Below are 26,029 nucleotides of genomic sequence, written 5' to 3' on the forward strand. Positions count from 1 at the left end.
TTCTTCTTAATTCTTCTAAATCCACTGCAAAATACACCCTGGAAAACAATTGTTCAGACAGGCCACAACATTCTTCCTCCCATCCAGTGCTCTATCTCCCAACAGTTTCAGCAACCCTGGAGTGCATTTGCCAGGTTTGGAGGTATTTGCTGTTTGCTGACTAGCAGCAATCGTATCGGGCCCTAAAGCTTCTCACTGACATTGATGTCTTTCTGCTTTACTTCCCCTATTTTATTTGCTTCAAGTGCACTGAAACAAATGGCAATGTAAATGTTAATGAATGATAGGCTCATTAAATGGATCTAGGTTTGCCTCCAAGTTTTAGCTGATCTCTCTTAGCCTTGTGAGGAATGTACTGAGAAATTGCTTGGAAAGCCAGGGCTTTGATTTCAGAGGGCAGTAGTAAGAGGCCGATTATTATGTTGTAAAACTCTCAGGGCATAAGTTTTGGAGGCAAAAATGGGACAAAAAGTCTTGAATGAAACCAAGAGCAAAATACGTCCCCCAGATTTTTGCCAGGATGCTAACAACTGCTGATCCTAAACCGAAGGTCTAACCTCACATCTTCAAATATTAGGCTGTACATGGTAATGTTAAAATACTTCATGTGCACTAGTGCTTGGTGCTTCTAGAAAAGGTACAGCTGAATTTATAGAGCAGATGATCCTCTTTAGTGTACATTAAACCTAAAGACATACCATGACACTGACATTAAGTATTGCACTGTAAATGCAAGAGATGTATGTTCAAACATTGCTCTGAGCTCATATAGGCTTTGCTTTGTTGATTCTAGTTGACTGTGGCCATTGAGGTGAGGAATCAAAGGTGGTAAGGCATAATAATAGTCACTTTAAATTTTTGATGACAGAGACTTGCTGGTTTTATTCATACTACTACATTGATCCATCTTGGCTCTGGTATGTCTCAATTTTAAAACCTTCTCTCAAGTATAGACTGAAATGTTTGTCATCACTGAACACCACATACCCAGATATAGATACTCTCCACCCCACTCCCAACCTTGCTTCCTACTTGAACAGGTGCTTGCAAACATGAACTTTAAAAAGTGCCGTCAAAAGGGCAGTCAGGAGCTGTGTGGGACAGGTAAAAATATGTAATAAATTTCCTCTCCCAGAACTGCACCTCGGCTTTTGCTGCCTGTGTTTTGAGCCCAGATCTGAATGTCTGAACTTTTCCCCAAGTAGCGCATGATGGAGTAAGTTTGTGCCAGGTTCCAAAACCAGCTCCCAGAGACCTCTCCTGACCACAGACAGGATCCAGGGCAAGCAGCATGACCTTACCGTGGGGTCACTCTGTGCTGCTGTATTACCAAGTAAGTCTTTTGCTTTCTGCTTTACACTTCTGTAATTGCATTAATGGATTCATGCCTGAGTTACTGCAAGCAATACAAAGAGAAAAAAATACAGTGCTTATAAAATGAATGTGTGATCACAAGAAAACTGGGAGGAGTAGTGCAAAATATATTTGTAGAGAATGCATAAGATCCTGTAGCAAATGCATCATGACTTGGTAGTATAGTGCTGTATTTTATATCAACTGTAATCACAAATGTTTGTTAACATCAACCTTGTCTATGGATTACAAACTTACTATGCCTTAATACATTCAAGACATTCAACATGTTAATTAATAACAACAGTGGCAATAATGATGATCCATCAGCTAAAACATGCCAACTACATTCATACACAGTAATAATTCAGATCATCCTTTTTCTTAGTTTAAGCATGCTTAAATGCATTTCCTTGAACAGCAAGCATTGAAAAACAAATGAGAAATCATAAAAGAATTGTACCTAAAATTTTGCAAATCTTCATTGTTTGACTTCCTTTCCTTTTACTATACACTATTAACATAAGAATTTGTGTTTGAACCAAGTCAGAATAAAGCCATGGTGTCACTTGCCAGAGCATGGAAAATAAAACACTGCATTGTAAATCACAGCTCTTGGCTTGCAAACTGCATGATTTAAAAATGTAACAACTACAGTCATCTTAATATCACTACTGTATCACATACCAGGCAAAACTTGAACACCTATGTTCAACAGTCTTTACCTCTCAGATTTCTACTGGACATTTGCATTCAAAGGCTAACATTATCTGATCGTCAGTACATTCTTCATAAGTTGTATATGCAAGTCCATTTGTGCAGTAGATGCAGTCTGTAGCTTTCGTATTTTTCATATTTAAAAATATTTATTAGCTAGCAGTTGTTAACATTATATGCACGTCAATATCATTTTTAATTCTTTGAGATAGATATATGGATAATAACAGTATTGTTGAAATATCGGGGGATAGCACAAGTCTGTCTTTCTTCCCTTTGTGCCTCCTGGTAAATCCGTAGCTGTTCTTAGTTACAGTTTTTAGGCTAGTAGGTCCTTCATATTAACAGTATGAAAGGGCAAATAAAGGACTTCAAAATTCTGAATATAATTGAAATTGCACTGATAGTGAAAAGATGCTGGAACAGTGCCTGCAGCTCTTCATGTCTCTGCAATTGGGCTTGAGCAAGGGGGTGCAATTCTTATATGTTTGTAATACTCAGCCTTCTTCCTTGAGGCTTTAAAAGGACCTCATCCCATACATTGCATTTTTGAGCTGTTAGTAGTGAATCTTTGGATACTTGTGTGTGGTCAGAGTTTCTGCCCACAGCTACATGTTATGAATAAAGGGACTGAAACCAAAAAATGGAAGCCCAAACTGAGTGCCAAGAGCAAGAACTGAGCACCACAGGAAGCATCTACCTTCCTCTGAGAATCAGAAGAAAATTACTTTGATTCCTAAATACAGATTTTCAGGCTTAGCCCTGAACACCCTAGAAAGCGATACTGTTCAGCAGGGCTACAACATGGGACATTCCAGCTGTTAGTCCAAAATCCAGCCCTTTTTCATGCTTCTCTTTCAGGGTTAACATTGTGTAACTTGGGGATGCCACATGCCAAATGCCACATTGTCAAAACAGACGCTGTAGCTCTCTGAAGACCAAACTCCTGCATCAGCAGCACTGAAATTTTTTATCATGGCAAGATCTTGGGTTCTTACTGTCCTTCTTGAATATCCATTGCCTCCATAGTTTTGTTTCCTTATATATGGAAACACGTAATAATTCATCACAACTGCATTAAATCAAAAGAGAAGCTATGAATGAATAAAAACATTTGGTCAATATATCTACCAGTCGTCATGGCTGTTTTCAGGAATGGACAATATAATCAGAAATCAAGGAAATTATAAAGAAGAATTTTCATGGCCCTTCATTTTCAGTGCATCACAACAATCAGAAGATTCAGCCTTTGTGTTTGCACTTTCCATGTGAAATCCTCAAAAAAAAAAAAAAAAAAAAAAGAATTGCAAGTAAAAATCACTGCCCTGAGCCTCTGTCTGCCTAGGTGAAACTCCAAGTAGCAGGGACACATTGCACTACAAGGGGGCACATCGTTCCTCTGGCAAGGCTGACCCTCAGGGAAGCAGCTTGCTTGTAAATCAGGACTACATGGAGAAACTGAAATGGTGCCTTTTGTGTTCAGCCGCAGCAGAACTGTTCAATGAACTAATGGAGAATTCGCTTCTTTTCTGTCTGTATTTCTTATATGAAGCGTGCGTGCGTGGGCTTTGGATAAAAGCCAAGTCTTTAAATAGCACTGGCCACCAGCAGAAATCCAAAGGAGTGGATAATAAACTCAGATTAATAGAAAGAAAAACTGTCCCCATTTCTGTGGCATTGCTCTTAAGTGCCTGGCTGGGGCTCACTGCCTTTGCCTTGCCACAGAGCAGTTTGAAAGAAGAGGCCAATTTCTATCCTGCTACTTAGGGGCCGACTGCAGCTCTGGGCAGCACCAGCACAGCGTACCCTGCGTGCTCTCACCGTGTGTCTGCAACAGCCACTGTAACCAAAACCAGCTCCTCAGCTCCTCTCTCAGATGTTTAGCACAAAACTGTTCATGAATGATGAGGAAATGCACCAAAAAGACAAGCAGAATAATTTACATACATTTGATGTACAGCACAGTGCATCTGTTGCGTGGTTTCCATATTCATGCTGTTCTCAGTGGAGAATCATTTGCTTTGTGCTAGAAGAGCATACGCCCCCGAGCCTCCTTCTTTGCTCCACATTCACTTGCTCCTGTATAGATTAATTATTTCAATGGGATTTCTTCCTGGTTTCCTGTCCCCGTAGAGTAATAATGATTTGTTCTATCAACCCTCACAGTAGGTGGATAAACATTACTAGCCTCATTTCGTGCATGGAGAATCTGAGACAGGAGGGTTATGCGCTGACTGCCGTTGCAGACAAGAGAGGCTGTAAGGACCAGTTTTGGCACATAGGAATTTCTTTGTTTGCCTCCCAGGTGCATACTGTGCTCCCACCCACACTGTTGAGCTTTTCAAAACCCAAGGACAGCATAACCTTTTAGGGAAAAAAAACCACACAAAAACACCACAAAAGCAAACCTACCAGGCATTGTGCACATTGTGGCTACAGCGGTTTTCAATTACAACAGCAAAAAAGTATGCTCAACTTTGGATGTGCCTATGTGTCTTTTCTACCTCTTGACACACTGGGCTTGCTTGCACACATGTAAATGTTTGTAGGATGAGGTGTGCAGGTATTTCAGGATGTCCCAGGTGGGAAATTTGCTGTTATTTAATACCTGGTGAGCCATAGGTAGAGGGATACAGGATGAGACCACATTGCAGAACTACTCAAAATAAGATAGACAGAGGGGGCCTGTGTCTGCCCAGAAGACTGCGCAGGGTGGATGTTATCTCTTGGCACAGCTGAAACAAAGCAGACTGACCTCGCAGCACCTCTGTAATCCTTTGCTTACCCAGGGATACCCAACACTGCCTTGGCTGCGCATTTGGGCACGGTCATTAAACATTAAGGAAGCTAAACCACCTGACACGTGTGAGGGGTTTACTTGCTCTTTCAAATGTCACTACCAAGTCAGGACTATGAGACAGCAAAATTAGACCAGGAGAAATCCTCAGGGCAGCAGCTAATGCAATCAGCATAGCTGGGACCTAGTGAGGCAAAGCGGGTATCAGTCCTCCCTCACCTCAGCATGGCCCCACAGCTCGCCAAGGGTTATTTCAGGTCAGAGAAACAGCCAGAGATGATTTCCTAGCCTCCTCGAGACCCAGTTGCTCCCTCTTCCTGCCTAGAAATGTCCCTCCCTGAGGCTGCACTTGACTGATAAATTAATAAAGGGGATTCAAGGATACAGGAGATCTCTTCCAAACCCTTTTTCCCACAAAACCTACAAATCTATGCAGAGGAAGGTAATATTTAAGTGTTAAATTGCCCAACCTCCCACAGTCCTTGGCTGAAGGGCTTCTTCCTGAGCCAGAAATGCTTAATAGCCGTTCCTGTGTTTTTTCCGTGACTCTAATTGCTTTTGCAATAATCTAAATTTTTGGCATCCACAGCATCCTCGAGCACTAAGTTCCACAACAGAACTATAAAAAGGATGTTAAAAGGACCCTTCTTTTGCGTCTTCTAAACCTGGTCACCTCATCGTCTTCTTGACGTGTCCATACTTCTATATGCTGAGAGGCAGCAAATAATTAACCTTTTTTAACTTTCTCAGTTAATTTCAAAGACTGCTGTCATACCAAACACCCCAGACATCTCTTTTTAAAGCTGGTGTGTCCTATTCCACGTTTAGTATTTCACTCCTTGCCTCTCCTCTTGGTACTGTTACTACTTTTATCATACCCTTTTGACACTGGGAGGCCAGAACTGCACATGGCATTTGACATTTGGGCATACAGCAGTTGTATATAAAATGTGTATGTGTGTGTATACATATATTTATTCTGTGTGTGTATGCAGACATACATATGGCAAGGATGTTTCTGGTTTTATTGTCTATTTCTTTCTTAAAATTTCATTAGCAGTTCAGTCTTCTGATCAGCACTGAGAATTGTTTTTCTGTTTTCACAGAGGTATCTATTATTGCTTCAGGCAACTCTGCCCGGATTTGTATTCATTAGCTAAACTGCTTTTTATATGTAAATCTTCTTAGCAGAAATACATGAGATGGGCCTGTTCCTCTGTTTCTCTTCTCTGCCTACAGTGTCATGGCCCTGCAGATAGACTTCCATGTGCCCACTGGCCCAGTGAAGGAACCAAACAGTGAGGAACATCCTGGTTCATCCTGTGTGAAAGTAGTGGCAAATAATACAGATTTTTTTTGGATAACTATGGAAACTGTGCAACCAAGCGTCCGTGTAGAATGTGACAACTCAGCTCCATCAAGATCTGAGCTTCAGACAGACCCCTAAATCCACTTTAATACAGGTTCTGATCCATCCTGTATTTACAACACTCACAGGGGAATGGGAGTACCCAGCCCCCAGCCCCTTTTTCAGTAAATGTTTGTTCTGCAGAAGAGGATGGAAATTTCCATCATGAGATCTGAAAAACAAGGCAAACTTCTCCCCAGAGTGTTGTGTGTCTAACTAATCCCCCTGATGAAAGAGGGCTGGATGATTGACCTCTCAAGGTCCTTTCCTACCCTAATCTTAAAGTGCCTAAGGTTATCAGCGATCTCACAGATAGATAAACAGATCAGCCCATATTTCCTCAGAGCACATTTGTGGGTGACAATTTGCAAAGAGCTGCTTCTACCACCCTTCTGTTAAAATTCCCCATTTCATAATGGCTTCTATGGTACAGACCTTTATAAAACAATTTAAACCAGAGGAATTCAAAATCACTCAGAAGCTGGGTGATAATCTCCTAAGCCTCTGAATCCTTTGTCACTCAGGTCCCTTTTTGATTTTCACAGAAGGGGGGGAATACAGTAGACACAAAACCCTTATCAGAAAATAATAAATAACAAATCTGTCTTGGGATCTTTGAAAATAATAGCAGGTTTGTATTTGCAATTGACAAGTGTTATGAATTCAGGTTAGTGGATTACTATTTAGGAAGATCTTTTCCAAAATGCAGTCTTTTAGTCCTGTTGCCTGCTTTCCTCTACAGTATTTTAAAGCGATGCTTTGCACAACTGGGAGACCAAAAGGTTGATCTTCCCATTCTCTTGTAACACCATCTTTATTCCTGCCATTCTCCTGGGGCATCTGCAGCAAGGGTTGCTTTACAAACATAACTGAGCATGTTCCTTATTTATTACCTGCTGGCAAATCCAGTGCCAGAATTTTAGGAATAACATCATTAACAAGCTGCATGCTCTGATGATTATTTCTCTGTTGACAAGACCGAGAGCTCACACCACATAACAATGAACTAAAAAGCATGCAGCAATGGATTAAAATGGAAGAATTCAATTTCAGTCTTCAAAACATTTCTGAAGCAAATGTCATTTTGAAAAATAACAGCTGAGTGAGTGTATCATGGCAGGATTAGCCCCTCTAATGGTTAAAAACTCCATAGGCCCCAGCTGATCACATGGGGATGCTGATCATCTGGAGAGAATGGTATTTGTGTGCAGCATCCAAGTGGCCAGGGGCCCAGAGAAGTTGTATCAGTTACAAGCCCAAGATCACATCTGTCTTGCGCTGGTCCTGGGGCATTCCGGGTGATACGGGAATGACACCAGCACCACTGGAAACAGCTCTGGCCTCCTACCAAGGTGAGTAGAGCCCTGCTTGCCATCCACCAGCTCCTGTCCCGCCATCTAGTGGGGCGTCTCCGGATGTCACAAGCACCCAAATAAGTAGGAAGCCTTAACACCTGGAGCGCAAACACAGATTTCTTGAGTCTTTTCGATGGGGATCGCTAAGTTAGCTGAGGATACAGTTGAGCTCAACGGCTTCGGGAGAAAAATTAGGCAGAGGCTAATTTGCCTTAGAAAAAAGCTATTCAACTGCCCGCACCACCACCAGCCCTCGCAGCTCCCCTTCCCTTAGGAGCAGGCCATGCTGCTCCGTGAGAAGTCAGATTCAGCTCACTTAACAAAGGGATCTGGCAGTGAGCTGTCTGTTCTGTGGAGGTTAAATACAATGAATTCCACTGTCATTTTTGCAAAGCAATTGAACTGTCCAGGCCTGTGCTGATTCCCGCAATTTTTTTTTTTTTTGTGGATGAATTTATAAATCTTCCATTTCTTTGCAGAGAGATCCAGGCTTACTGCCTGCAGATTAAGCAGAGTACCGGCAAGCATGAGAGTAGTTAAATCCCTGCTCACCTTTCCCTTATGTTTGGCATGGAAGGAGCCTTTTCTGCAGCCTATCTCAAACCTGAGTCAAAGAACTGTACCACATTGTTTTTAAAGAGGACTAAAGCAGGGACTTGTACCAGGATTAAAGCTCTGGGCACTGCAGAACCTGAATGCTTCTCCCTCTGCACATATGTGATTTCCACACAGACTTATCTTGCCATGCAGAACAACAAACACATTCTTCTCTTACAACATGTCTCTTCCAAACCCTCCTGTCCACTCTGAATAGGGTTATGAGGATATTATTTTTATCCCAATTGTGTAACCAGTCTAAACATGTGTAAATGACAGCACATAGCTCATCTAAGAATTGCAGGGTGACACAGAATAGGGCTAAAAGGACCTAGAGGCAGTCTGTCCATCTGTTGCAGGGCAGGGTCAGCTGTTACCTGTGTCATTCATGGTGGATCTAACATACTTTCTGATCTCACCTAAGCAGGTTTCTAGCCTATTCTCAAAAACCTGCAGGGACAGTGAACTAGGTGGACAGTCTATTCCTTGCTTCTCTATTGAGAGCACTGAAAAGCATTCCCAGCGCCTAATTTAAACTCTCTTGCAGCAAAATAAACCAGCTCATATTCCTTCTACTCATTCCCACTGATCTTCTGAACCCTGGCCTATTAGTCCATACCTTTTTCAAAGTGCATTGCTAAAGCTGGAGTCAGTGCTCCAGGAGGTATATGCAGCACTGAACAGAGCTCAGCCCCTCACATCTTTAAGACAGCAGCAGTTTCTTACACATAACATCACCAGTTATATATTCCAATATGGTGTGGGCTTTTCTTAAAACAGGTAAGACAGATAATATTAGGAAAAAATTCTTCACTGAAAAGGTACTCAAGCATTGGAACTGGCTGCCCAGGGAAGTGGTGGAGTCACCATCCCTGAAAGTATTTAAAAGATGTGTAGACGTGGTTCTTAGGGACATGGTTTAGTGGTGGACTTGGCAGTGTTAGGTTAACAGTTGGACTTGATGATCTTAAAGGTCCTTTCCAACCTAAATGATTCTGTGGTTCTATGATTCTGGTTCAGCTTTGGACCTGCCAGTACCCCAGATCTTTTCTGCAGAACAGCTGTGCAGTTCTCTGACCTGTGCCTGTAGCTGATCATTTCTGCTCTGCAGTCAGAAGCATGACATCAAAGCAGCCATATGGAGTGCAGCATCAGCCCAGTGTCCCCTGGCATTTGCCAGCAGCAGAAGCCTAGGGAAGAGCAGAGGACCAGGGCCAGTAATGAGGCAGTACTTCCCCCATACACCATCTCAGTTTCTAGCAGCGTGCAGCTCAGAGTTTGCCTGAGCCTTGTACTGCATCCTTGTGTTTAAAAGCCTTTGAAAGATTTTCCTTTAGTAAATTTGACTGCTCACTGACCTACTGGCCTTGTCCAAGTACCTTCTAACTCTTCATGCCATTTGTCCAATGTGTCAAAATAATTTTTTAATTAAGTTCTCAATCTGCAATACCCTTGTGGTCCTTCCCAACCTAATGCCTGCAACTTTAATGAATGCACCCTCTTTCCCAGCATTCAGCACATCAGTGAAACACTGAATGGCAGCAGACCCAAGACAGGAGTAGGCCTTTCTACCATAGTTCTTATAGTCACGTGGATATTTATGTACCTAAGTCTAAAATGTGGCTGCAGCTTTGGGCAGCACCGTGCTTCAAAGATCTTATCTTTACAATTCCAGTCCTGTTTTTCCTGAAAATGCACTAGTTGCAGTGTAGCCTGACACCCTCACACCTCCCCACCGGAGAGGTTCTAGGTAAACTGAAATGGTGCACCTAATGTCACAGATGAGAAAAGGCTTTTCGTTGCTGTGCAGTGACCTCTGTCTGTCTGAAGAAGCGCAGCCAGCCATCAAGCAAAACAGCTGTGGATGTGTACAGCCGAGAAAGATGCAGAGGATTTTCAGGGACCCAGCTGCAACGGAAAGAACTGTAAATACTGTAAATGTCAGAGTAACAACACCTACATTTCTTATGAGTGCAGGAGGGGTTGTTGCTGAATTGAAGATCTTTCTTGTATTCTAAAAAGTGATGCCTTTTCCTGGGATATCTTCATCTATCTAATCCAGTCTAACATATTCTATTATTTGTGAATAGGTCAGACCTGATAAGCTATACTGATGATCAAAGCTCAACTCTTTCAAGTATCAGTCTCGGGATCTGGGATTCTGACAGTACTGTGCCAATGTAGATATAAATGACCAATTTTTACTCAAGACCCAAAAAGCTCCAAGAATTGCCAGGGCCTGAAAGGCTGACTATATCATGTAACAAACACACCTGAAAGAGTCAAAAGGATGGCCCAGTTTTCTGAGGTCAAATCCGAATTAGTAAGGTTTTTAGCACCTAAAGATCAAACCTTTATTGCCCTGAAACTCCCTGGGGAAAGAACTTGAACAAAACCAGTTTGAGCTACAGTTTTTATCTGGATGGGTGGAATGAGGGGGCTATGAAGTCAGCTCCTGTTTCAGTCCTAAATTCCAGCCAGATTTGTGAAGACACAAGCTGATCACAGGCTTGCCATGCATCCTCTCTCCCAATGCAAGAGGCTGTGTGCCAGGAGATGTGCTGGGGAAGACAGCACTGGGCACAGGCTGCCTTGCCAGGCCTCTCTTCAATGCCAGTCATGCTCAGTTGTTTAGTCTTCAATTTTCCAGTTCCTCTCTACCAGGAGAAATATATATTTATACACACATACATACATATATATATATATATATATAGGACCCTCTCCCACATCCAGCAAGTGATGTAAAATATCACCACTACTATGTGCCTTTTACAGCCTTTTACAAAGGTTAGAACAAACGCACTGGTGCTGTCCCTTACGTGACAGCCCAGCCTCACCTCTCATTTGTTTCCACTGACTGCACCTGGCAGGAGCCTTAGCTGCAGGCAAGATCTCCTCCCTTTTCATACAGCTCAACAGGAGGCACCACAACGGGCTGAAAACATATTGTTCACTTAGAGAAAGAACGGCAAAGTATCAGCTCTCATCTGCCATTTTAATCCAAGACACAAACAATTAGTTGAACACAGTCATATCCAGATGCTAATGTTTGGTGGAAATGAGTAACAGTGCATTAATTCCCGACTAGCTGAGATGCGTCTTCCATGATAAAGGCTTCTTGTAAGACTCTGCAGACACCAGCCTAGAAAATCCTCCTCAAATGATATTAAAAGCCTCATCTATAAAAACACAGGACTTTGTTCAGTCCTTGGGGATTTACATGTCTCCAAAGATGAGGTGCACTGTCAGGAAAACCTGTCACATCATTTTAGATGTCACTCAGCACCTAAAAAGAATGTGCTGCGGGAGGGACCACCTTTTTAACCAGCCTACCAGGCTGGAATGTATTAACTGTTGGCTGGATGAAGCAGGTGAGGAACACTAAGGTTTTCTTCAAACAATGCTGGTTTTGAGGAGTGGGGGTGGTAAATTAATGCATTTTCTAATCTAGTTCATGACAATGTATCAACACATGACATAATTGCCTGTTTATATAGCATCACAGGAACTTTTCAGCAATGGTACCTTGGTGAAGTTCTTCTTGCAAAACCTATACCAAATAAAATATCACTTAGTCCTGGGATTTATTCAGGGTTGTCTGAGTTTAAATTAATTTTAAAAGCAATTCAAGTTAAAAGGATGCAAAACCTTGTCATGTCAACACTCCTAGTCTCATTTAAAGCTTTTTCCACTTGATATTTATTTAGTTTAACTCCACACCAAATTGGTGTTCACACAGGAGCCTTGACCTATATAACTGACACATTTTTTAATAGTATCTCCCACTTCACAGCTGCAACTCTGAATGTAGAGCTACAGGCAAATCAGCCTGAAGGTCCATCTAGCTTAGCAGTTGTGTCAAAGGGTTTCTACCTTGACTCCAGTAAATTGAGTCAACTGCTGAATTTGTAAGAGGTTTCAATACCGCTACAGAAATATTCATTTTTCTAGAACAATCTCTTCAAAATATAACCAAATTGAAGCACACCTACTAACTGGATGTTTTTAGCTGCATATTACATTACAGTGAAGGAGCCAAATGTTCCCCTGTCACTCAACCCACTGCTGAAGATGAAAGTTGCTCTTTTTCTATTGCGGTTTGTAAGAAGAGGGGCTATCTTTTATCGGGCCAGCTGCCACCAAGACAAAACCGATAAGCTCTGGGGCAGAAGCCCCTTTTTCAGGTCTGAAATAGCAACGGTAGTCATAAAGGTGAAAAACAGCAGAGAACGACTTAAATTTAATTATGTAAGCAGCTAGACCATCTGAAAAAAAAAAAAAAGGCACTGATTTCTGGAGCAAAGGAAGTGATAGCAGGGGAGGAGGAGATAAAACTCGAGCTCCTCTGGCATACACAAAGCAAGCAATGAGTAATTTACAGCCTGAGGAGGTGAGGGACAGGCAATTGTATTCTGTGCCCCGGTGCCTCTGTCAAGTCCAGGATCATTAGCAACATTAAGCATTGTAGGTCCCACGGTGTCTTTTGAAGGTATTTTGTCAATGTCCCCTAAGAATTAGGGTTCAAGGGGGGTCTGCATTAATTTCTGCTGTGACAGGCTACTGCAGAAAAGTACGTGCAAGGGGGAAATAAGAGGCCTAGGCATCACTGTCCTTCTGCCTTTCACCTTGACCCTGCCTGCCGGGCTTAATCTGACTTCACTGTGGACAAAAATCCAAGCAATATACCTGCTCCAAGCAGTCCTTTCGCTAGCACGGAAGTGGCGTCTCTGAACATACCCAACTCTCGTTATCGGGGGGAGGAATAACAGGAGGACTCTAACAGCTTCTTAATTGTTTGCCTATTAAAGAACATCGTTTATTTGGAGAAGGCGCAGCACCCTGAACAGTGACAACACCTCACGGCCCTAACAAGGTGTCAGGAGCTCCCCAGCAGCGAGTGAGCAGGGCCCACCCTCAGCAGTCCCTGCAGGTGGTGGGGCTTCCAGCGAGGCCCCCGCAGGTGAGCGGGCAGCGCCTGCAGGCGGTCGCGACAGCCGACAGGCGCGTTATCGGGCTGCTCGGGAGCGGGCACAGCGAGGGACGCCGCGGGGCACCGAGGTGCGCGGGCTAGGCGCGGAGCGCTCCCCCCTCCGCCTGAGCCCGTCCCGGGCTGGCGGTAAGGTTCGTGCCCGGGCCGGGGCACAAGCCAGCGGGGGGAAGCGGCCACGGGCGCTGGGCGAACCGCCCGGCCACAGCACAGCGACGGCCCGCCCTCGGCCCCCGCCCCGCCCCCGCCCCGGGCAGAGGGCCGCCCCCCGGCCGCAGCTCCCGGCCCCGTCAGCGGGGGCACACGCCGCCCTGCCGCCGGCACGGCTCTGCCGGCGGGTGCGGGGGAGCGGCTCGTGCTGCGGGACACCCCCCTCCCCCCCCTTCGCCAACGGCCGCTCTAACGGCCCCGTCACGGGCGCCCCCCGCGCCGCCAGCCGCCTCCCGCCCACCGGCCGCGCGGGGGCGCCGCGCGGGGCGGGTGCGGGGGGAGGGGGGCGGGGGGAGGGCGCGCGTGCGCGATGACGCGCCGGGACGTGCCCGCTATATGAGCCCCGGCAGGCGCTGACTCGGCCCTTTCCGCCTCGCTCCCGCCCGCTCTCGGGTCGCTGCGCAGAGACCCGCGCCGCCGCCGCCCGTCGCCGCCGCCATGATCATCTACCGGGACTGCATCAGCCGTAAGAGCGGCGGCGCGGCGGGGGGGGGGCGACGCTGGGGCCGGGAGGGGCGGGCGGCGGCTCGGTCGGCCGGGGGAAGCGGCTGGTCGCGGCCTGGGCCCGGCCGCTGGGCCCGGCGGTGCCGCGCATGTGCAGTGCGGGCGGCGGCGGCGGCGGGGGGCCGGGGGGGGGCAGGGCCGGGCCCGGGGGGGCTCGGGCCGGGCCCGCGGGGCCCGGGGGTGGGGGAGCCGGAGGGAGCGTGGGCCCGGCCGGGCGGTGAGGGGAAGGGGCCGCGGGCCGGCGCGGGGGAGCGGAGGGTGGAGGCTGACGCGGCGGCGCCCGCCTGTGTGTGTCCGTCCCCCGCAGAGGACGAGATGTTCTCGGACATCTACAAGATCCGGGAGGTGGCGAACGGCCTGTGCCTGGAAGTGGAGGGGAAGGTGAGTGGCCCGGCCGCCCCGGGCGGTGAGGGGGGGCGGGCCTCGCAGCGGTGACTCTGGGCCGGGGAGCCGGGCCGGTGGCGGAGGCACGGCTTGGGGAGCGGGGACCGGCTTCCTGCGGGGGCCCGAGAGGGGGGCACCCACCGCGGCCGGGTGCCTGTGGCCGGGGCAGGGCCGGCCGGTGGTGAGCGAGAGGGCCCGGGGCAGCCAGGCTGGTGTGCGGCGCCGGCGGTGTAGCAAAGCTTCGGTCAGGTGTTGGGAGAGCCGTCTGGCTTAAACCGTGCTCGGGCTGCAGTCAGGTTCCTTGCGCTTAACTGTGGCTCTGAAGTCATGCCCTGCTGTCAGGTCATAGATGTGTAAGAGCGGTAGCGTTAAAACTTTCGCAGAGCCGTTAAGTTTTTTGATGTCTCTAAATCTAGATGGTCACCAGGACAGAGGGTCAAATTGATGACTCTCTAATTGGTGGCAATGCCTCTGCTGAAGGTCCTGAGGGAGATGGAACAGAAGCCACGGTCATAACTGGTGTCGATATAGTAATAAACCACCACCTTCAGGAAACCAGCTTTACAAAAGAATCCTACAAGAAATACATCAAGGATTACATGAAAGCGTAAGTATTGGTAGGCGTTATCTTTAAAAGGGATTGTGAAATTTATTTAGTTTGCTGAGATTTTAAAAACAGTGTTGAACTTTATTCCCAGTAGGTGTTAGTTTTGATACACGTGCCAAACTGGCTGTGAACTTCTGTAATGTCTTAACGCTTGGCAGAACTGGAGCTCTAAAGAATTGATACTGGAATATCTAAGTTTATTTTGGCTGAGGTAGAGGACCTGGTCATGTGCTTTAGATCTTATTTGTAACCCTGTTGTTTTCTTTTGGGTTTCTTCATGCCAGACCTTCATGTGGAAGGGGGTTAGGTGGTCAAGAAAAGCTTCCTGAAGCTTTTCTAACTTGACACTTAAATGTCCAAAAATAATGTGTGTGAATGAAACTTCTTGATAATTTAAGGTGTAATTTCTGTTGCTCATGGTTCAGTGGGTTAGTATGAAAGGTGAAAATGCTTTCCGATACTGACAGAGAGTACTCTTGGTGCTGTGGAAGTGGCTTGCTAATTTTCATCTACCACTAGAAGTGAGCTTGATGATTGGCAGGCACTGTTCTGCTAGTTCCCTTCAAATTTGGGGGCTTTGAGAGGGAACAGGAGAAAGGCAGCAAAATCACAGTTTGACTGCTAGTAACTCTTCTTGCTATGATGTGATGCTGCACAGTGAAGTTATTAAGCTAGAACATGTTTTCAGTGTGTTTTTCCTTCCAGAATCAAAGCCAGACTTGAGGAACACAAGCCAGAGAGAGTAAAGCCTTTCATGACTGGGGCTGCAGAACAAATCAAACACATCCTTGCTAACTTCAAAAACTACCAGGTAATGAAACTTCTGTCTCTTTACTGCAATGATGCAAGCTGCAATTGGCTCATCTGCTGAACTAGTTTGAGTTTTGAGGGCCTCTCTTGTGGGGACATCCTTTCTCTAAGAGCGTTAGGGTTTCTGAGAAGCAGGGAGGAGAAAGAGCGAAAGACTTGGTGTTCGGGCGTCTTATTTCAGCTTGCACTGTTTGTAGTTAACTACATTTATAGTTATCGCCATTTAGGAACTGTGGAGTTAAAAGACTTGAAGGATAACTTTGTCTGTTGTGTCTTACTCTGCTGTTCATAGTAGTGTGGTGTGGCACTAAAATGGATGAGCTGCAAAAGCAAAATTGCTGCAGCTGGTCGTGGAGACTTCGAACTTGGAGATGTTGTAGCTTTCTTATACAAAAAGGCACTTTCTCCTGGTAATAGCTCATTAAATGTCTCAGTAACATATTTCTCTGAAGTTCTTTGTAGGAGAGAACATGAATCCAGATGGCATGGTGGCTCTTCTGGATTTCCGTGAGGATGGTGTGACCCCGTATATGATTTTCTTTAAGGATGGCTTAGAAATTGAGAAATGTGTAAGTACTGACCTGAAATGGATGAATGTGCCTAACTGCTGCTACATGATTAGCTCTTTCAATGCATCACTTGTTCTCTTGTATCCCTGTTGAACAGTAGCTGCCAGTTCAAAAACTTAAAAGTTCATGTAAGTACACCCTAATTGCTACTTTGTGTTATACAAAGTGGCTGGAACTTCCATTGTATACTATTCAATTATAGTAAAAGGGGACATAGTTTCACTGTAGCGATTCATGGTGACTTAATGGCTAAGAAATGTAGGAAGAATTGCCTTGGCGAAATGTGTAATTGGTTATGGTTTTAAACTATTAAAGACAATGTCCTCTGAAATGGAGCACTTGCTACTTTGGTCCCTCTTGTGGGGGTTAATTCTGAAGTATTTGGTCATGTTTTTTCTTCTTTCACTTAATTTGATGCCCTTATTTTGTTATGCAAGAACTGTTTAAATATTGCCCTAAACTTGGGATCACAGTGATACTTGACTGAGTACTTAACCTTATTCTACTTGGAATCTCCAGCTGTCTAAGCTCAGACAGCTCCTGTGGTCTGCTTTAACTACTCTTGGAATGTGATTGCAGTGAAACAGTATTTGGATCCCAACACTTGTACTTTTAGCTTATTTGGAGAACTGTGGAATTTGATGCAGACTAGCGGTGTGGAATCACCAATTGCTTTGCCCAGTCATTGTGGACTTACAAAGTCTGTTTATAGCCAGCTAAATTTATCTGTAAAGCCTCTTACAGGCTTTCTGGTATGCCAGTCATGTAAAGATGAACCAAATTCTATTGTGGAGCAGTAGTCCAACTAAGGGAATGCTTTTACTGGCCAAAACAGACACACAGCTTCCTGCAGCTTGACTGAAGGGTGATGTCTGTCCTGGGCCCTAGAATAGGTGGTCACCTGGCAGGTACCTTCTCAGACCAGAAGCTTGCATGCATCTACCCTACTTGGGCAGACCTTTTGGATTCGGGTAACACCATCTTCAGGTAGGTGGAGTTACAGGAATAGCATCAGGGTGTTCCAGTGGGCAAAAAACCTTACAGCTTCTTTGTGTACAGCTCTCTGAAGAGAGACATATGTACGTTGTAAACTTTAGTACTTCTTTAGGACATACTCTTATTTGAAAGGAAATCTGAAACTTGGTGTGTCAAGAAAAAGGGGATGAATAAGCATCCAGTCTGGCTTGCTCAGCAGCTGGTACCAGTTGCTCTGTATGATCATAAAAAATGATCAGCATCCTCTGATAGACCATGAGCACTCTTTCTGTTGCTTTCTGGTTTGCACTAAGATGCAAAAATAACTTCCTTGCGCTTTCTGCCTGCCTGACTATGGCAGCTCAGATTGAATTAGGGAATACACAAGTAAGTTATAGAAACTTACTGTGACTGTCTTGACATTGAACTAACCCTTGCTACTTTTGTTTCAGTAACAAATCAAACAGTATGGTTTTGGATCACTTGTCTTCATAGCTGGCTGCTGTTTCTTCTTCATTGGCACAACACCAGGAATCGGCAATGTCTAACTGGACTGATGTCATCTTGAGCTTTATTCACTTATTTTGACCCTGATTTGGAGTGGAGGCATTGTTATAAAAAAAAGAAAAAAAAAAAAACCCCAAACATCTGTCATGTAGGTTGTCTAAAATAAAACTCATTTAAACCCATTTTAGGTGATGCCTTTTGGTCTAATGTGTTTCTTAGGGTAACTTGCAGGAGAGGTTGCAGCAAGGTGTTTGTCCAAGGATTTGGTAGTGCGCTAGGACCAGGCTATACTACTGACAGTACAACTTGACTGTTTCCAGACAGACTTCACGCAGTTTTTACCTGTGGCTTTGGAGTGCAAGAGCAGGCAGAGGTCAATAAGGCAAAGTCCAAGAAATGCCATCATAATGGAGTGGACCACCTTCGTCTTTCATGATTGCTCAGAGACTTCTCTGGAAGAGATACCAAAATTGGTAAAAAAAAAAAACCACCAAAAAAACCCAACAAAAAAACCTCAAATACACCCAGAATGGACTATGCACTATTCAAGCTGAGTGCTGGCTGAGCTGCTGTGTCAGACAAGGATACTTGAGTCTGTTCTCAGTTGTAGTATGACTTCAAGATCAAAGTAGGAGGATGGATGGAACAGGAGTCAACACCAGCACACTGTCTGAGCCTGAGTACTGGGAACACTGGGGAAGAGGGTGAAATTATGAAGTTTTTCAGCACAGCCTGGCTGTGGTAATAGCTCCTTTGTATTTGACAGCTATTCAGGAGCAGGTTAACTAGAACTTGGTCAGTTTGCAGGGTTTGGGGGTTTTCTGTACTACTAGAGGAGAGAAATGTTGGAATGACCACGCTCTGTCATAGGTGCATTACAAAGCAAGTGTGTGCTTGGGCTCAAGACTTACTGGAGTACTTAAAACTTGCTGTGCCTGCTGTGTTCCTTGTTAGGAAATGCATCTGTTTGACAGACCTGGAGCAAACCACTGTTGCTTCTCTGGTTCTTGCTGGGATGCAACAGTAACGGGTTCCTTGCGCTTTCTACCTGCCTGACCTGGTGGTAGTCTGGATTGAATAAAGGAACACAAATACCTTCACAGAGAGCCTTGGGGCAAGGGGGTTTGTTGTTGATGCAGTGCATGCCTGACCAGGGATGTTGCCTTGGACTGGAAATCATAACTTCTTCCCTACTGCAGTGATTGCAGGGGTATCGGAGGTTAAGGTGCCTGAAAGGGGAGGCCGTGAGGCGCTGGCTAGCTGTGGACCTGTGAGGCCTCAGGCCTCCATTTCAGAGTTTTTATGTCTGTCTTGTTGGTTTTTGGGCCCTGGTGCAGGAGGGTTGAGGTGGAGCCAGGTTTCTGCAGGGGTGAGATAGATGTGGCAGCAGGCTGGGAGGAGTGATAGTGTCTGCGGAGGTGGGAGTGGAGTGTGCCCTAGTTATCTCGGAGGTTCCTATCTGGTTTGTCTATTTTAGTTCTGTGGGAACTTCATTTACATATGTGGTGGTGTGGTGTGTTGGTTTGTGTTTGGTTTTTTTTTGGCTTTCCCGAGTAAGTCGGGCCAGCTGCACTGCTGGCTGAGGTACAACTTTGGTGTAATCTGAGTGATGTAAATTAATACTCCTCTGCCTTTACCCTATGGGGCTGAAAGGGAGGCAGGTTCAAAGCCTAAATAAAATCAGTGTGAGCCAATTTTTGTTTTCCTTGCAGAGGCTTTGTTTAACGGGGTTGGGTGAGGATGTTGCATGTGCTGGGAGCTTGGGAACGCTTGCTCAGTTTGAGACTCTGCTTCTCAGTGGAGTAAGGTTAGTGTAGGCAGGGCAGTGCTTGTGTGGCTGTGCAGCCCCTAACATCCCTTGGCTTCCACTTCCAGTCAGTGAGCCAAAGTGTTCAAAACTGCATGGAGCTGGTACGTGGGAGTGACAATGGCTCTTCTGCCTGCTTGCCTGGTTATGCTGGGGCTGGGAACCCTGGGCACAGGCTTGAGGCAAACTGCTGTGTGGCAGCTGTGTACAAATGACAAGGTGCTGCTTTGAAAAGCAGGTGCTTAAAAGCATGATGAGCACTGCCTCGCTGTTGGGTTGAGTGGCTTATGGCAAATTGCGTGCCATCCTGTCTGTACTCCAGGCTAACTGGGATATTTAACTGGTGTGTGCAAGCATGCTGAGCTATTGGGTTACATGCTCCCATCAATCTCGTATGTCTTTTCTGTGTGGTGGAGCCTCTGATGGGGAGTCTCCCTTCAGCCTGTTGTAGGAAAGTGTCAGTTCAAGGGCTCTTGAGAATGCAGGATTTTGTTGTTTGCTTTTCCAGTGAGCCCTGGCAAGAGAAGCGGTTTTGTGGCTGGCTGCACTGTGCTTCCCAAAAATGCATTGCTGCCTTCGCTTTCTTGGGGAAAAGGGCAAGTCTTGCTGCTCTGAAGTGTCAAACGTGCCAGGCACCAGTGAGGAGAGGTTAAACCACACCCGGTGGCAGGGAAGGACTGTGGCAGTGACAAGCAGCGGTCTCTGCTGCACTGCTGTGGTAGCTGCCTGCAGTGGAGGCAGGGTGAGGGGAAAGGTGGGATCCAGCGCCTTGCATTGGGAGTTGCTGCTTGCTGTTAAGTGGGAGGCCTGCGATGCAACTCGGCTGAAAATGAAGTTGGCATATTTCTTCATAACCCAGTTCCTCCTGTTCTGGCCCCTCTTCGTTTCAAGCAGCTGTTCTGTGGGGCTGGAAAGCCAAAGTGATTTGAGAAGGCAAGGCTTTGTAAGGCTGTTAATGCTACAGCTTTGGAGTTACTGAATTGATTAAAAAAACCTCCTCATAACAAATTACCCTATTGCTTAAACACAGCCTGAACTGAAGGACAACTTTAAAACTTACCCCCATCTTGTTTTAAAGTGTGCTTATCAGGCTTGTATCTTGCATTCCTGGGAAGATATTTTCCGTGGCTGGAAGGACTGCGGAGCTGGGAAGGATCCAAACGGCTTTTCCCCAAAGCCTCGTGGGGTAGGTGAAGTGGCTGGGTGTCAGCCCTGCACAGGGCAGGAGGCTGTTCCTGCACCTCCCATGAGGTGGCTGCTGGCAGGGGAGGGCTGATGGCTAATGGGGGGGGGAGGGGAGAGACGGGACTAGATGGACACCTTCTATTTTAATTTTGTACTTTTGTGTTGAAGGTTGTGATGTCTTTGGGCTGGAGGAAGTGGCTACTGTGCTTGGCATGTGTCCTGTGGTCCCCTTTGGCCTTTTGCTTTCCCACCCCAATGCTGCTCTTCTTGCTGCCCCAGCTGGATCTTGCCCCACCTACAAATCTGTTCTTTTTTGCCCTCTCAAAGCATTCCTGCAGTGTCTCCAGCCCCACAGCCCAGCGCTGGTAAAATATCCCACCCCTGTGGACCAGTGACTGTGCTGTTAACATCTGAATGACGCTGCAGCAGCTTGCTGCTCCTTGGCTGCCTGCTTTGAGGAGAAAGGGTGCAAGCCTGGGCATGTTGATGCTGTGGAGAGAACAGCTGGCGTGCTGGGAGAGGTGCTGGTGGGGCCATGGGGAGCTGGATACCCCCTTACCCCCTCGGGTACTCTGCCCATTGGCTTTGCCTGTGCAGCTTGGGCGGGGGGTGGGTGCCAGAGCCCAGGTGGGGGGTGGTCCTGGAGCCTTGTGCAGCCCTCAGCTTCTGCACAAGGAGGGAGAGCCTGCAAGAAATGAACGGATGTAGGGAACAGAGCTGGGTGGTTTTTTGGGTTGTCCCACCCCCCGGCTTGGTTTAGCTTAAGGCCGGAAGGGACTTGGCATAAGCTTAGGCTATGATTGTTGTCAAATTATTTTTTCAAGCAGATGTAGAAAAAAAATAAATGCTCAACTTGCTTCCTTCCCTCAGCAAGTCTCTCTTGAGCTGGCTTAGGCCAGCCTGCTGTCATCCTGGGCAGTGTCTTCAGTGACAGCTATGTAGGGAGGATGCTTTTATTATACAATAGCATCTGCATCAAGATACCTCTGCTCTCACGTGCTGCTGCTGACTTGGAGCAGGTAAGATGCCTCCTCCTGCTCCTGTGGACCTCTGGCTGCGCTTCAGCTCTGCAGCCGTTGCCCCAGGATGCAGCTGCTGTTACAAACTAGTGGTTTGCTGTTTGCTCTGCACCAGCCAGCAAGTAAGTAAATCTTGGTGTCACTGCTAACCCACAGTGGGAGAGCAGCAACTGAACACCATGTTCATTTAGCTTGGACATAAATGCCTCAGTAGGAGGAAAAAAACCCGCTAGCCAAGTCTGAAAATCTTTGCCCTGAACAGCCCAGAATTCATCGCCAGGAGCACAAGCGTGCTGGTTTGTGGTCCCTGGGCCCTGGTTGCCTTCTGGTTGAAGCTGCAGCTGGAAGCTGTTGTGCAAAGATGACAGCCAAGTGGCTGTGGCCAGGGCTGGGGGAGCTTTACTGGGTGCCAGCAAATGCTGGCAGGCCCTGAAGAGCATTGTGGAGGGGCACAGCAGGATGTTAAGGATGCGCGTAGCTGCTGGGTGTTTCGAGCCATCAGAGCTGCGCTCATCACCTTCCACTTCTGGCAGAAAGAAGCCAAAAGCCCTCGGAGGCCTTTTTAGAATCTTGGTGTGTGATGCCAACAAGAGGCAGCAGCTGAATGTGGTGAGAAAAATTATGAGAAATCATTTCTCTGCACCCATCCTGTTACCCTGGGAGCCAACAGCTGGGGTTCCTTGCCCTGTGTGACCAGCAGGCCAGGAGGAAGCACTGCTGGCGTTCCAGAGTGGCCGTGCCCTCCCATCCTCTGCAAGGTGTGAGCATGCCGGCAGCCCTGCCAAAGCAATGTAGCTGCTTTTTTTTTATTTTTTTTTTATAGGGAATGTCCAAAAATTAGATGCTTGGGAAGTATGTAACGATTAGCTTCCCAAATTCTTTGTAATGGAGTAGTTGAGAAAAGAAAAAGCTAAAGCTGGATGCTCCCTCGCTGCTCCCTGCGGAGGTGCAGCTAGCAAAGCCCCACTGTGGCACTGGCTGAGGTTCATCTCTACCTACAGCTGTCTGCACCTGGGACTGGCACCCTTGGCCCCTCCAGCCGACCAGGGAGGGCTGATTTCTCTGCCTCCTGCAGCTCCAGAACTGCTTGCAGCTGCTGGGCCTTGGTCAAGCTGCCCACAAAAAGATGTTTCAAGGGCTTGGTGCAGCCCTCGCTGCTGGCTCTGGCTGCCCTGGCCCAGCAGCCACCTCGTGGCACATGCTTTCTGGTGGCATAAGACTGCTGTGGCCCCCACGAACACACCTGAATTTAAGCAGAAAAGGCAAGATAGTGGCTGCCCACAGGTAGAGGGATTTGTGTTCATGGCCCCTTGCTTAGTGGGCTAGGTAGCTTTAGGAACTTGTGGCTGGGGGTGCTTGGGCTGGTGGGCCCTGCCTCGCTGCAGCCTCTCCCATCGCTGGAGTGTAGCCTCTTCCCAAGGCTGGGCTTGGCTGAGTGGTGGAGGGAGGCTTCTCGGGAGTCAAAGCTGGGTTTTATGTGAGTGAGACTCTGGAGAGAAAAAAACCAAAACACCAAAAACAACCACACCCAAACACCTTAAATTAGATGTGTGAAGCCCAGGGTGGGCGGGTCTCATTGCCCTCCCCCAGTGCTATCAACCCTCCCACCACAGACTGGTGGGTGCAGGCGTAGGTCCAGGAGGCTGAGGAAGTATTCTGTAGTTTCCTTTGTCATTTTTAATCAAGCTTTTGCCCTTGCATGTTCCTTTTCTACTTGGTTACCTGTCTCAGAGCTGCTGAAAGCCTTCCCTGCCTCCTGGAGGTGCTTAGGTTCCTGTGGAAATGCCACTTTCAAGAATGAGTTCCAGAGGTAAAACTAGTTAATGGAGCAGAGGGGAAAAGAAACAAGGTGTTCTTTTTCTTTCAAGATTGAAAGCCAAGGTCTGCACCTTCTCCCTTCTATTTGTCTGTAGTTGCAAACATACCGGCTGCAGAAGCCCAAACCCCTACGTAACACCATCAGGGGCAGCAAGTCCCTCTTGGATGACCGCACTTGTCCAAGCAGTGCGTTTTGGCAGAGGTCTGGAGACCAGTACCAAGCAGCTCCTTCTGTTGAGGTTCTTGAGGGCAGGAGAACAGTATCACTGTGTGTTCACCTGCTGGTGCTTGAATCTCCTCACACAAGCCCTAGGTGTGCTTAGCTGAAGGGATGCTCAAAGGCACCTGTGTTCATTGACACCCCACCCCACCCCCACCCACCCCCGGCTTAGAGCTGCCCTCTGTTTCTCATCTAAAGGCGTTTTTCAATTCCTTATTCCAAAATGTGGTAAACTTAAGAATTTATTTGATGGGAGCTGAATGTGGAGGGGTTTGACTTTCTTGACAGATGAGAGCCTTGACACCTGCTGCAGCCCCAAGTGCTGAGCTCTTCTGGAATGGGTCTTTTTTTGATCTTTCCTGTTGGAGTTTGTCATCCTTGTGTGAGTAACTAAACACTCCCTGAGAAAGGCTGACCACACATAGTCTTTGTTGGGGGAGCCAGGAGTGTCCTGCAGTCCTGCCGTTGGTACGAGAAACGGTGCAGGTTGTACCCAGCCACAGCTCGGTGAGAAGTTCAACAAGCAGAATGATCTTCCAGGTGAGCTTGGAGCAACGGCTCAGCTCTGATGCTGTGTTAGTGAGAAAGATTTAGGAGTCGAATAAATACAGTGACTAATGAAAATGCCATCCTGGTGACAGGGACATGTGAACATGGGTGGGCACAGCTGACACATGCAGGAGGTATATTCAGCTGGAGCCAACTCCAAGCAGCTGGTAAGGCCAATACATAGCTGACTCAAAGCATGGATGACTTGTAGGGAACATCCGTTGGGATCACAGCATCTAGTGAGCTCAGATCCCACTCCCAGCTGTGTCAAAGACGTGGTGTCAGTTACAGCCACACAGCTTTTGGCCAGCCTGCAGCTAATATCTGCATTTAATTTCTGCTGCTGTTTCTCATGCAGCCCTGCCGGGCCCATCAGCAGGGGAGGCAGGTGGCAGCAGGCACCTGTTTAGAGCCGTGAGCTGGTGGGGAGCAGAGCATGGCAGCACTGGGACCAGCCTGTCCCATGCTGGGTGCAAATCCACCCCCTGTCCTCGCTTAGCAGTGGCAGCCTCTGCACTGCCAGCCCACTGGCACCGGGATGTCTCTGCTGGGCCAGCTGCATCACTGTTGCCTCCCATCAGCTCAGGTCCATGCTGGTACTGCCTGGGTGTGCCCAGTATAAAATTTCTGATGACTCAAAAGAACTGGTCATGTGGGAGAAGTAATGTTAGAGAGCTGGATGTGCTTTTAATCTCATTTAATGGCATTTAGCACATTGATATCTCTGCTCATGCCTATGGGACCTGCTTGTGGACCAATGTTTCAACAATTAATATTCAAGAGCATCTGCATGAGCACAGTTCGGCAGCAAGCAAATACAGCAGCACATGCAAAGCCAGCAGGGAACTGGTGCTCATCATGGCTGTGAGTTCAAAGTTTAAATGAATCTGAACGTGGGGGCTGAGGGATCAGACTTGAATGCCTAACAAGCCGCCTCCTCCACTCCTTCAGCAGATGGCAATCCTGCTAACAGCACTTGTGTAAGGTCCCCTTGCAGAACAAGCGGAGCGGAGCTGGAGAGTTTTTGCCAGTTATCGTGTGCTGGATCCAAATGAGGTTGTCCCAAATGCTAAATGATTATTGCAGCCTTGCATGAAGTTAGACCAGTCCTGCACATTGTGTTCTATAGCAAGACACGAAGGCTGACTTCCTGGGTTTCTCTCACAGCCATTAGCAAGCTGGGTCCTGCTTGCAGAGCCTGAGGAGACGGGATTCAACGGCAGTATTTATGAAAGCGCACACATCCCCGGAACGTTACCTGCTCTTCAAAAACTCAGTAATCCACCTCCTATATGAGGTGGAAGTTGTGCTTTTAAAACATCACCTTCTGCTTTATATACCGGTATACTAATGAGGTTTTTTTCCACAGTTTTCTTTGCTCTTTCTTTAACATAAAAGCTTTGAGAATATAATTTAATAGTCCCCTCCCATCTCCTTTCCTGTTTCTTCCCCAAAAGGATGTTGAACCCTTGCAATGTGCATTTAAAAAATGGCTAAACAGAGACACAGATGCATTAAGAAATCTTCCCCAAAACACAGAGAAACCCCCAGTGGCAAAGCCAGCAATAAAAACATGGTTTGAAAAAACCCTTCATACCTACGCTATCTAAATCACAACGTGTTCAGTCAATAATGCAGAACATTGCAT

General features: G+C 46.8%; 1 protein-coding gene, 1 long non-coding RNA gene and 2 other non-coding genes across 5 annotated transcripts; all 4 read left to right on the forward strand.

Annotated features, from left to right (window-relative positions):
- The first annotated feature begins 13,731 nt into the window (after positions 1-13,731).
- TPT1 (tumor protein, translationally-controlled 1) lies at positions 13,732-17,965 on the forward strand. Its single transcript, XM_056327642.1, has 6 exons — positions 13,732-13,893; positions 14,239-14,312; positions 14,732-14,922; positions 15,628-15,733; positions 16,185-16,301; positions 17,729-17,965. Exons 1-6 carry the CDS (start codon positions 13,866-13,868, stop codon positions 17,729-17,731), a joined length of 519 nt encoding a protein of 172 aa, XP_056183617.1. The 5' UTR covers positions 13,732-13,865; the 3' UTR covers positions 17,732-17,965.
- LOC130145332 (small nucleolar RNA SNORA31) lies at positions 17,534-17,663 on the forward strand. Its single transcript, XR_008820483.1, has one exon. It is a non-coding gene; the product is annotated as a small nucleolar RNA SNORA31 (small nucleolar RNA).
- A 775-nt stretch (positions 17,966-18,740) lies between the features above and the next one.
- LOC130145333 (small nucleolar RNA SNORA31) lies at positions 18,741-18,876 on the forward strand. Its single transcript, XR_008820484.1, has one exon. It is a non-coding gene; the product is annotated as a small nucleolar RNA SNORA31 (small nucleolar RNA).
- Positions 18,877-23,983: 5,107 nt separating this feature from the next.
- LOC130144247 (uncharacterized) lies at positions 23,984-25,742 on the forward strand. 2 transcript variants are annotated; one of them, XR_008820073.1, is made up of 3 exons: positions 23,984-24,372; positions 24,474-24,548; positions 25,093-25,742. It is a non-coding gene; the product is annotated as an uncharacterized LOC130144247 (long non-coding RNA). The 2 variants fall into 2 exon arrangements; XR_008820072.1 differs by having other exon boundaries at positions 24,474-25,742.
- Positions 25,743-26,029: the final 287 nt, after the last annotated feature.

Source organism: Falco biarmicus, chromosome 2, assembly GCF_023638135.1.
Source record: "Falco biarmicus isolate bFalBia1 chromosome 2, bFalBia1.pri, whole genome shotgun sequence".
Classification (NCBI taxonomy): Eukaryota; Metazoa; Chordata; class Aves; order Falconiformes; family Falconidae; genus Falco; species Falco biarmicus.